The sequence below is a fragment of the Lissotriton helveticus genome, chromosome 4_1 (assembly GCF_964261635.1).
Source record: "Lissotriton helveticus chromosome 4_1, aLisHel1.1, whole genome shotgun sequence".
In the NCBI taxonomy this organism is placed as follows: Eukaryota; Metazoa; Chordata; class Amphibia; order Caudata; family Salamandridae; genus Lissotriton; species Lissotriton helveticus.
Genome location: NC_136063.1, coordinates 2120706547 through 2120719096, shown reverse-complemented (window position 1 = coordinate 2120719096; position 12550 = coordinate 2120706547). Strand labels below are relative to the sequence as shown.

The 12550-nt window shown below is 40.5% G+C and overlaps 1 protein-coding gene across 1 annotated transcript in view; it reads left to right on the top strand.

Annotated features, from left to right (window-relative positions):
• TRPC5 (transient receptor potential cation channel subfamily C member 5) overlaps window positions 1-12550 on the top strand; it is a 695984-nt gene that overhangs the window by 254857 nt on the left and 428577 nt on the right. Inside the window, exon 3 of the mRNA XM_078688815.1 lies at window positions 10831-11167. Within this exon, the coding sequence (XP_078544941.1) occupies window positions 10831-11167 (337 nt within the window). The remainder of the gene's footprint in view (window positions 1-10830; window positions 11168-12550) is intronic.

The window sequence follows — 12550 nt, the reverse complement described above, 5'->3', positions numbered from 1 at the left end:
TAGTGTACAAGGCTCTGCTCAACATGGGACCAGCTTTTTTCACCGAAAATCTTATTCCCTACTGTCCCCCCAGAAACTTACGTTCCTCTAGTTCACAAGAACTTGTGGTACCCCGTACCAAAACTGTTTCATGGGGTGACAGAAGATTTCTAGTGTCAGCGCCCAAGCTCTGGAACACTCTGCCGCACTCGATTAGAACAAGCCCCACACTCTGGTCTTTCCGCAAACAACTTAAGACCTGGCTTTTCAATCTGTAAACTCGGTATCCCCTCTTGGGTTAAACACTGCAGATACTTTAGCGCCGAGATGCCTTTGGGCCTTCGCTTGCGCTTTATAAAAGCTCAAAATAAATAAATAAATAAATAAATAAATTGTTCAGTAGGTCTTAATATTATCATGTTTTAAAGCAATTAAATGTGCTCCAGTAAATTATTGTAGCACGTTTAATAGCTTTAAAACATTTTAACTTTCACTCTCTGTTTGAATCGACCGTCCTACATTCAGCATTAGGTCTCTGGGCATTTTGTACTCCATTACAAAGGTAACTGAAAGAATGACATTTATGTACTGAAAGCACATAAATGTTTTGCTTTATCCCAAGAGGAAACTCAAAATAGTTTTTGAATGTATGGATTATAACTTCTAAAATGTATTCATTAGGCAGGATGGGCAGAGTGGGATTCTTACGTTGTGACACTGGTATTAGGAGCAATATTCCCAAATTATTGGACTTGTAAAAATGGCATAGATTAACCGTCAATGTTTCTTTACAGATTTTCTGCCACCTCCAAGTACACAACATACTAACTAGTGTTTATTTTACGAACCCTCCCTTTCCACTCCAGTGCATCCCTCTCCCCCATCGCAATAAAAGCATGCATGTTGTGTCTGTTTATAGCCTCACAAATAGCTTGCAGCCTTCGTAAAGTCATTTGATGAAAGCAGGGTTTTCAAATGCATGGAGCAACACAATGCAAGCCATTTGTCTGGGCATAAACAAACACATATTCCATGGTGGGATGGCACTATTGCCTTGAGCTGAAAGGAAATCCCAGTCCAGAAGGCCCACTTTCTTGTCTCTCAATTAGACGTACAGTGCCTTGTAGGGTGCCCTACTACCGTTTTAATGTTTATTCCTTGCTGTCTCACTGTGTCCAATCCAGCAAATTACAATAGATTGTATTTCCCCAGTCAATTTTTAATTTCTAAAGGTGTATCGATAAATAAATCTGTGAGGTACTCAGCAATGTTATCGCGAAGCCTGTTATGAAGTTCTGTGGTTAAACTGCAAAAGCAGATTTGTATATTTTTATATCTCTTTATTGATGTAAAAAGTACACTTTCACAACTGCTTCATTAAGTTTCTTGATTTCTCAAATGTGTTTAAAAATGCACCATTTGCCCATTCGTTTTACAAAAGTTTCCCGGGAGAAAAAACCTCCAGAACCATCCTTTTGCCATTCGGGCTCCCACGCTGCGCTTGCTCACCGCACTGCTCTCCACCACAACTTTTACCCCCACCACTATTAAATATCACCAGCCGCCACTGTCCAAAAGTACCCTGAAACTTTTCTGAAACAGAAAACTTCCTGAAACATCAATTTTCATATTTTTGAGTCAAATCTGTCAGTCCATCATGTGTAGTTACAGTAGCTGTTTCCTTACTCAGGGAAATACATTCTTTTTCTTGACACTGGTTCACGTTTTCATGATTTAAACAGCAGGGACTGTAAATTTCTTCATGTTCAAATGTTGAATTTAAAACTCTAAGCTGTCTCTCTATTTCAGGGTCTGGGTTAATTTGTTATTCTATCTTTTTAATCACTGCTGCTTCCTAAAAGCAGGGTTCAAAATCCCAATTTCAAATATATTCATTTTATCCTGGGCTGCAGATGTTGTAAAGATCATTCTTTCCCCACCTTTCCGTGCTTGGACTGTCTGGGGTAATTTCTGTTCAATAATCTGTGAATTCTGAGTTTCTGAAATAAGCTGACAAAATCACTCATTCTGCAGCTCTTTGAACCCTTTGAGTAGGGACCATATTAATTGGGACAGTCATAATTTTTATAGGCATTATCTGTGCATCTGCAGTTTGTAATTCTTGGACTGAATCAATCACATTTGAAGCAGTAACACCTGGCGGTATCACTGTCAGTACTGATTCAACAGATAGTGGGTCAATCTGAAATATCTGCACAGTTCTCTCAGTCTGGGTTTCTCTCTGTTCAACAGAAGCAGTAGCCACTGTAGTACTTTCTGGTACACTATTTTCAGTATTTTTAATGGGAACCACATAAAGTGTGGACACTCAGTTAACAAAGCATCCAATATTTCATGCCCTGAATTATTATTTATTTGAAGTTTTTTGTCATAATTAATTCCCTTCTCCTGCATCTGGTGCTTAGCCTTTTTATCCTCACTTGCTTTGCCTCTTGCTGTATTTTCCCACATGCTTAAGACCTCAAATTGTGCAGCTCTAAATGGTGTCTTTATTTCACATAACACATAACACTTCCCTTAATTTGTCAATAATTTGCAATTCAAAAGTACCATCTTTTGTAAACCTCAAAGGACCATCTTTTTCAGTAATCTTGCACCATTGGTGAACCCACATACATGAATTTTGTCCCAAATTGGTAGACATAAAATGCAAGGGTGTTCCTTCAGGAGCATCACCAATTAGAAACACTTTACCTCCCAACAGTTTCTTTAAACCTTCAAACAATTTCATTTTTGCAATAGTTCAATGCAGTTTCTTTTCTCCAATGCTGTCAGTCTCAATTTCAGTCAGTTTAACTCTTTACAACTGACCCTTCACAAAATCTTACTGCAATATTTTTCTGAGTTTTCTTAATCAAAATTCTGTTGTTAACAACATAAAACATTCGCTACTCTGACTGTTCCACTAAATAAAGGATAGATTTATTTTCACTGCGAGTAAGGCATTCCGCTCACTCTTCACAAAGTAAGAACTTCTATTTACTCTTCAAACACTGCAAGTAAATCCCTTCCGCTTAACCTTCACTAAAGCTCAGAAGAACCTGCTATTCCTTCAGTGTTACCCTTTCTAGGTGATATAACACCAAAGTTTCACCAGTAAACTCTTTGCTATCAATCACGCTCACTTTTGCACAGAAAATAGTCCCTAATTTAACACTGTCAGCCCTACCTAGCTTCTCAGTGTTATTCCAACAGACGAGTAACCTCACTGCAGTGTGGCTTTCATTTACCACCCGCTGTTCTTTCCCGGTATTTCCAGACAACATAAAACAAGACACTAACTTTTCATGTTAAGAATATATAATAATAAATCCAGTATTTGTAAAGCGCAAAGCTACCCGGAGGCATTCCGGCACTGGGGGCCGTTGGGAAGATTAAGCGAGCTATTGCCCAAAGTCACATAGTGCTGGGCAGACCCCTGCTGCCAGACCCGGGGATCGAACGGTGATCCTCAGCGTCCGGTGTCAGTCGCCCTGGCCGCGGTGCCACACCTCTTCCCTGATAATCAATCATCAAAAATGTTGTCCTATGAAATTACCAATATAATCAATAACACCATCAATTTAAAATGATCAAAATTTCACCAACATTCAAAACCCTTAATATTTTCAACACTTCAAAAATACATCCTAGCACAGTAACAACATTTCACAGCCCTATTGATACTCACGCCACTCCAGCAATCGCCTTCTTGCATCACCTTCCAGTACTGCTTTGCCAGTCTTCAGGTTCTGAGCATTGGAATCAGGACTCAGGACTTGGACATTTATCTAACTTGGGCAATTATTTTACTTCCCTCCTAAGGTCAATGATCCATTAGTTGAATAGTTGATGGTAAGATCAATAATCCTTAATCACCAAACTACTCAATAATGACCATCCTATTGCTATCAGAAACTGATACAGAGGTAATTTCACGGTAATTTCTCAATGCAAAACCTCATCTACCTCTATTTAACCGCTGAAAAGGTATTGGGCCCTAAACACCATGTATTACCTTCAGGAGACTTTACATAAACATGAACAGTCAAAAATGCAATTATTATTTAAGCCAATAAAGAGAGTTGTTGAGTATTTTAAAGGGTTTTATTTTCTAGTTAACCCCTTCCATGCTCAGCAGTACACTGCTTGTGTGCTCATGACGAGCTGAGCTCGTCATGAACAATGGGAATCATGGAGCTGCAGCACAGAGGATGAATTGCTGTAGCATTGGTAGTGTTAAAAGTTCTCTGACTTTATTCATTAGTCAAATATCAAGCAGGTTACAGAATTTGGAAATTAGGAAAAATAGCATTAATACAGAACATATTACAGTCTGCATATAAAGCATCACATGTAGGAAGAAATGTGGCGCAACATTGTCAGTCAAAACTCTTAAAGAGTTTCTAAGAAAAGAATGAGTCTTGCAAGGCTAATTGATAATTATTAAATGGCAAAAAACTTCCATAAAGAGAAATAGATGGATAAGACAAATAAATCCTTTAAAAAACTAGTTAATTAGTCATAGCATAACTTAGAATTTTAGCATCTAAATTCTAAACCTTCTGCATCTGTTGCTCTCTCTACCCTGATCTTGATCAATCCGCCTGTCTTTGCTGAGGAGCAAAACAGCCCGCCCTTCACAAGTCCACCGAGGAATGTGATCTGCCTTGCCAAAAATATGACGTGCAATTACTTCTCTAAAAAAATATGAGCAAGAAACCCCCACCTCTCTCTCTCTCTCCTCGGACGCAATCTACCAGGCTGCACACGCAACGATCATGTACCTAACTCATATGATGTCTGGTCTAATGTGCTCCCTTACAACAGCTCACACGCCCCCTAAAGCCTAACACGTCTCCAAAGAGGTCATTATTTATACGCTAATTCTTGGCAGACTACAATATTAATGTTTCAGATACAGAAAAGCTTGTACCTGATTGGTTGGCATAGATGGCCTCACCATTCTGTTCTTATTGCAAATTCCAAACCATACCGGTTTTAACAAAAGAAGCGTTAATGATTAATACATTTATATGTTTTAGCAACATTAATTAGGAAAACAGTTTCAGTCTATTTCCTCCTTCCTGTCACCTTGCACGCAGGACAGGCACATTCCACAAACACTGATACATTTGCAGGATACCAAGAGTGTACAGTTTACATTGGCCTTGACTCCTTCTGTACTTGAGGCACCTGGCAGCCCTGCGCATGCGTCTCTTCTCAGCACGATTCTCAGCCATGCTGGATTATTAGGCAGCCATTTAATGGTGGGCCCATAAACAAAACAAACATATGATTTTAATTTTTATGTAAATAAACCCATTATGTTTTCCCACCCCCAAACTAGTACCCTGTATAAATGATTTCCTAGCAAAAGCTATTAGTTTGAAGCAGCTTTTATTTTATTTGTGCACAACATGCAAAAATGTGCAATGTACAACATAGCATAATAAATGTACTAGTGCAAATTTCAAAGCGCACACAGTTGATACATACTCATAGCAACATGCTCTAGTGTTTTAGATAGCTTTTCATGCAAAATGTGTTTGACCCGTGTAGTGATGGTGCATTGTTAATTAACACACATTAGAAAAAGATGTGTTAGGAACTGAACATGTATTGTCTAAATATGCAACAAAGCCAAAGTCCCTTAAAACAGGAACAGGGGTGTAGATTACAAGAAAATGAGCTGGGAAGAGAGAACACAATCCATGATTATCTTCAAAGCTAAAAAGGCCACTGAAATAAAGAGTTTTCTTCTGCACTGCAAAAACACACGTTAATTCAGCACAAGCAGTTCAGATTGACTAGGCCTCATTTCATGTTTTCATGTGCCGTGTTTTCACTTGCACCAAAATGTGCATCATTTTAAATGCAGTCTGTCTGAAGCACAAAATAAAGCAATGCCTGACTCAAGAAGAAATCTGAAGTCCATCAATCCTCCCTTTTGATGATATCAAATCATAATACCTCATATGATTTGTCAATCATCACACTTATTTGATGTCACAGGTGACATTTTTATTGCAAAAGCTGAGCATATAAAATGTTTACTTCTATTTCTAAAAAACACAAGTCTTGTTTGTAATCAGATCATATATAGCCAAGCTCAAATGTTTAGTGCAGAGTTCTGTAAGTAGCTTGTGACGGGTGCCACCCATCCAACCCCTCAAACAGGCCTGCACATAATGCTTGAGCCTCTGAGTTGCACTTTTATAGTCCGCACAATGTCAATAGCGCCTTCCTTCTCGTGTGTGCAATGTCAGCACCTCATGGAAATGAGACAGGTTTACATTTGTTTGTTTCTCTGAAGGAGAATTCCCCTGGCACCGTGACTCACATTTACAGAATGCGAATTTACTATAAATGGTAAACTTATGGTAAAAGTCTGGCAAGCAGAAAACAACTTTGTATGCTTTTGAGCTTCTGTTAGAACCATATTTATGAAGTTGGACGCTATGATAGTCACCACTCACCTCTGAGGTACGTTAGCGTGCTGCTCTGGTGGCCGGTGCAGACTGCTGAAATCACTGAACCTGCCTCCCCATTACATGCACACCAAGAGAGTTGCATTCTGTTGAAAGCGAAAGTACAGTCTTCACGAGGGGGTACGACTAAATTACAGGCAAACTCCTCCTGTACTCATGTTTATTTCTGTAAGAGCTGCCACCGCTGATATACACTAGGAAATGGGTAGTCAACAGAGGTAAACGCTCCTTGCATCTGTAGTGTTACTGGCTTTTAAAAAAATCATTGGTACTTAGGAACACACACAGGGAAGTTTTGAATGGCACAATTGTTTTTCCTTCCTATCAGACACAAGTGGGAGGGTGTGGCCCCAACGCTCTTGAGCAGCATCGGCTGCTGGATACACATCAATGTTGCCCAGAGTAATTAACAGTACATTTTTTAATTCTTACATGCCCCCTAAACAATGTTTTAAAAGTGCTAGCTTCCTTTCTGGACCAAAATAACCCACCTCAAAAACTTCTATGTAGGCTAAAAACACTGCCTTCCATGTCTCCCAATCCATTGGTGGTTGTCCTGGCACTGTAAGAAATGAGGGAGGTTTAACAATTACTGACCTTGTTTAAATGGAAATAAAACACAAATAATCCAAGAAATATAGCAATTTTAATATAAACATCATGTACCCACTGTCGTCATACGTTACATAGAGGTGTGCACATCACAGCGTTGGAATGCACTGTTTGTCAACGGTTTACGGTCCATGCGACCGGTCCAGGATACTGTGAGTGTACACCCACCGAATCAATAGAACCCGATATGCCGCACATCCCATTAATTGCACCAAGAGTTGTGCTGTTTCCCCGGGAGCTGCAACTGCAATATAAATGTAGTCGCATATATTCCATAGTGCATGTGGTTAAAACAGCCAATAAAAATGCAGTTTCATCAGTACCAGTCGGCAGTAGACATGTGGAGAAATGCCAACTAATCCCCACTCGATATAGCCCGATGCAGCCAATGTACAACAGCGATCCACATCTCCAATAGGCAGAGGCGACAGGCATAGCAAATAGAAAAGTTGCTACGATGTCTGAACGGCAGAAACACAGAACTGCAGGAACTGCTAAGATTCCAAAATTTCAGAGATGTCCATGCCAATCGGCGCCCGCTCGTTGTCAGTGTAAGAAATCCTGCCGTGCACCACATAAATAACCAGAAGACAGGAACATATTCTAGCAAGCTCCATTTATTTCAGCACGCTGGTCCAAGTCCAATGAATCCACCACAAAGGTAACCCACCATCTTATGTATCTCAGCAACATGCCAATCCACACTCACATAATTTGAATAAACACAGCATCACAAAGGAGCGACCATGCATTTTTCTAGTTCCACGCTCCTTGTAACCACAGCATGCATGTTACAAACTGGACACGAGCGCAACACACGTCGCGCTTGTATGCATTTTACGATTAGAACTAGAGCGCTACACAAACCAATTCTGCACTCGTGTTAACATGCTGCAATACATATATATGCAACAGTTACAAGAAATACCTAAGTGACATTAAAAAGAAGTCCTTCATGACAACCTGTACATAATGTGTCAAAACCAAAATATCGGGCTACTGTTCTTAAAGAGAAAGAGGCGATATCGACAGGTTGTGCAGGACTTGGGCATATGCACAGTGGCAGTCCACAGGAGTTTCATGTTGCCCTCACACATCCCAAAGGGATGTCATGCTTCATCATAGGGCGTTTGCTCCTCATTGGGCTGGCTCTGAATTTCCCAAAGGGTCCCTCGAAGGGTCACTTTGGCAGAGATCTTTTATTGGTATGCCGTATGATAAATGCAAGGTACAGTCTAGGTGGGGTGGTATCTCTTGTGTGATGATGTGGGTTAAAACTGGTCAGGGATGTCACCAACTACTTTTAATAACTGGACCGCCCTGTCAGATTAAAAACCTTTACAGGTAAATGCTATCAATGGGGTCATAAAGTACCCTAGTAGTCTGATGTGAGCTCCCTCTTTAGGGTCCAACTCTAGTCAGTCAACATGTTTCGCGCCCAACCATTGTCCGCTAAGGAGGTCCTTTTGTGTAGTTTTTGCAAATCATACTTGCCAGCATTTATTAGCACTGTAAATACTGGGGGAGTGAGTTGCCTGCACGCCACACATAAGATATGTTCTTTAGGGAAACCTGTACTGACCATGACGCATGATCTGACCTGGGAAAGAACCAAGGGTCCAACGTAGGTTCAAGAACTACCCCGTTTGACATCACAGCCGGTGTGAATGAATATTGCCTTTTTGCACTCCTGCTTCTGAGTCTGCATCCCCTCTGAAAAAGGAGTGGCTTAAGCAATAGGTTAGACTTATGAGCAGAGACGACAAATTCATGAATCCAGGCAGAAATATATATGGATGGTTACTTTTTACTAGTCAAGTTAACTCCATTCACACACAATCAGACCAGCCCTGGTGATCGCTGTGCAAATTAGGCAATACCAATACTCACTTGTTTTAGCAAGATGGCTCATCATGAATAAAGAAGAAAGAGATCTCAGTGTGTACCAAGGACAGCATTCGTTAGTATTTGCATGCAGAGTGTTCCTCTATCTGTATTTTTGTGCAAATAATCTTTGTGCTGCCTGTTCACTCCATTTCTAAATCTTTGGACTAACTGCAGCACCAAATTTCTAAATCTTTGGACTATCTGTTGCACCCACTTTCTAAGTCTTTCTACTACCTGGTCAACTTTTTTCTTTCACAATTATGAACGGGTACAAGAATATACTGATTTGTGTTATTTACGCTGAAGCTGGAATAAATACAATTGGCCATACTTTGTATTAAGACGTATTTGACCGCAATACATATGTTGGCTTACTTACGATTATCGTAATATACATTTTGTCCATATTAAGGAGAGGTACACTAAAAATGAATTAATTTGTTCCCTCTTAAAAAAAAATCATGTTTTAAAATACATTTTTCAATAAATAGTGTATGACCTACCACTGAAAAACATATATTGCCAAATTTCATGACTCTCATATTTTAAAGACTATAAATAGGAATAAATATAAAATATGGTTGTGTTGTGGGCTTCAAAAATAAGAAATTAAGCTTAGAGCTCTAACAACAGTATGTGGGATAAAATGGTACCATTTCTTTATTCTCCTGCAGAAATAAAAACTGCAACAGCAACCCTCTCTGATGATAATATTCTATCAGAGCAGGCTGTAAAGAATGTTTAACCATTACAATTACAGAGTAACAAAGAGGCTGGCTGTTTGTTCCCCAGAGCTACCAAATGATTATGATTTAGCAAGGCAGTGTTCCTTTAAATACTGGAAGCGAATGCATTTTTGATTAAGAATGTCCAGTATAGGTATAAACAGCACCTGCTCTTCCTGGCCCTCACTATCGCTAAGCATAACATCACCCAGTTATGGAAGGGGGCTTCCACCCCGACATTGGGAAAATGGCAAAAAGAACTAGATTTATGCATGTGAGCAGAGATTGCGGTATTCCAAGCGTAAGGCTGCCCCCAGAAACACAGGAAAATATGGTCCAGATTGGCAACATATTGGGGTATCGATCTTCCGCCACTTCCCTCTCAGACCTCCTGATGGGTGAAGGTCCCTGCACTTCCTCAACCACAGCATGCCACACATTATATCTCATCATTGCCTATTTGGGTACTCAATTATACTTACTAAGATGCACGGGTACAGGAACTGTCTGCACAAAGTTTTTGTTGCTATATATGCAAATTGCAGTGAATAATGTATACAAGCTGCTTGGTACATCCGAATTATTTTGTTTTCAATATGTGTATGTAGGGCTGCTGCCCAGATGGTACCATAAAAAGTCAATAAAATGCGTTATTAAAAAAGAATGTCCAGTATAGAGAATGGGGATTTTGTGGTCTTGACTTGTGTCTCTGTAAAAGGCAATGCAGCCCACATTTTATTGGGCAAAACTATACATTAGTGCACCAAAAGAGGACACCCGGAGATGGATCAACTCAATTGAAATGGTCAAGGGATATAACGAAGGATACAGTATTGAATTTTTAAGGAGACCCTGAATTATAATGAATATGATACATGCACTGATAGCCTTTTACCAAATAAGGAATATCTATTATGTGCAGTGGCGTAACGGATATGAATATAACCCATAGTACATTCAAAGAATTTGGTGGAATTCATGTATGGGCTCTAGAAGTTTAGGGACATCAACACCAGAATTATTTGTCAATAAGAAAGCAATGTTTCATTTTTTTTTGTCAATTAGTTTCTTTTAGTAGCTCTAGATTTCCACAATATCCCATGTATTCTAATTCTTCTCAACTCTTTCTTTTGTAGTTTGTTGCTCAGCCGAACTGCCAGCAGTTACTCGCTACCCTCTGGTACGACGGTTTCCCTGGATGGCGGCGCAAGCACTGGGCGGTGAAACTCTTGACCTGCATCACTATTGGACTGCTTTTTCCAGTGCTTTCTGTGGCCTATTTGTTTGCACCGAAGAGCAGGCTGGGACTGTTCATCAAAAAGCCATTTATTAAGTTCATCTGTCATACCGCTTCATACCTGACCTTCCTCTTCTTGCTACTCCTGGCCTCCCAGCACATCGTCAGGACCGACCTTCACATGCAGGGACCTCCTCCAACCGTCGTCGAGTGGATGATCCTACCATGGGTCCTAGGTGAGTGAGTCAATGGCGCACCTGTGGGATTTCCTTCCAATGTAGCCTTACGACCAGAGCGATCGACTTCGAAGCTGGGAAACGGAGTTAGAGTCTCGGCAACGACGCTCAATATCCTGTGATTCTAGGCAAATCACTTAATCTCCCCATGCCTTACAAAAATGAATGTGTCCTTGTGTAATGAAACTGGTGCTATGTAAAGCGCTCTGACAAAAGATATCTTTGCGTGTAGTTCGCGCTACATAATACACTAAAAAAAATGTGCCACAAACAGTGCAAGTGAAGTCAGTGTCTTTGATTTAAATAACACTTACCATGAAGTAGATTTAGTTCAACAGTCCCTGTGGTAACAAGAATGCATGCATAATACTCTAATTCTTCATATAAATTAAAGCAGTGGAGGCATTAGGGATCCTAACAATGGCCCCTGACAGCTAGATACATGGTAGATCTTCAGGAAAAAAGCGGACTTCTAAAAACACTTCTCAGTTTGAGTCTGTGGCCCAATTCCTAAAGACTGAAAGACTGGTGTGTGAGTGTGTGTGGTTTACCCATTAGTACGCCTGACTTGTTAATACATTTCTGAAGTACTCCAGGCTCAGTCCTGAGTCTCTCTTGGGTTTTAAGAGTTGTGTGAGAGTCATTCACAGCAACGTCTGTGTAAATCGAGGCCACTGTGTGTACTTTTATTTCATCCATATAACTCTCATAAGTGGCAGACATCCAACTCTCACTGCTGGAAGACGAACACGACTGCAATGGAGAAAAGACAATCTAGGTCTAGTGGGGCCTTGCACTTGGCATTCCCTTATATTGGGTGTCTGCCAACTCTGAACAATTAGAAGCCCTCTGTTTCTAGGAGAGTAAGGAAGATTTTTGACTCAATGGCAACCGTATGCCTGGTGTGCATATCTTTCACATTCATTTGTGTTACCCACAAGTCACTTTGCAGCATTTTCTCAGCATTATGTCAGCATTTATTTTTGTCAAGACTGCACCGCCAACTCTGCAGAAGCATCTTTGAAGAAAACTGACAATGCTGGCCGGTGTGCAATGCCAGGCGACGGGTAGTTTAGCATTCAGAAAATGACAAAGTAATGTCCCTAGACTCAGGAAGTTTTCTCCAAGCACATGAGGAAAATGGTTATTGTTTCCTGCCTGGACTGACTTGCTGTGCATGGCGGCCCCAGACAGGAATCAATACGGCCCCAAGACGCCTTCCCAAAATACGGCAGACGTCACGTCGCCAGCCGCAAGCGCTGCATTTGTGAGGGTGTTTTCAACAGTGGAGCCAGATCTAGGCTCAAGCTCCAGAAACAATGCTTCCCTTGCCTCTAAACGAAGGTTTGTCACCAACCTCTAAATGAGCAGTATTCTACTAAT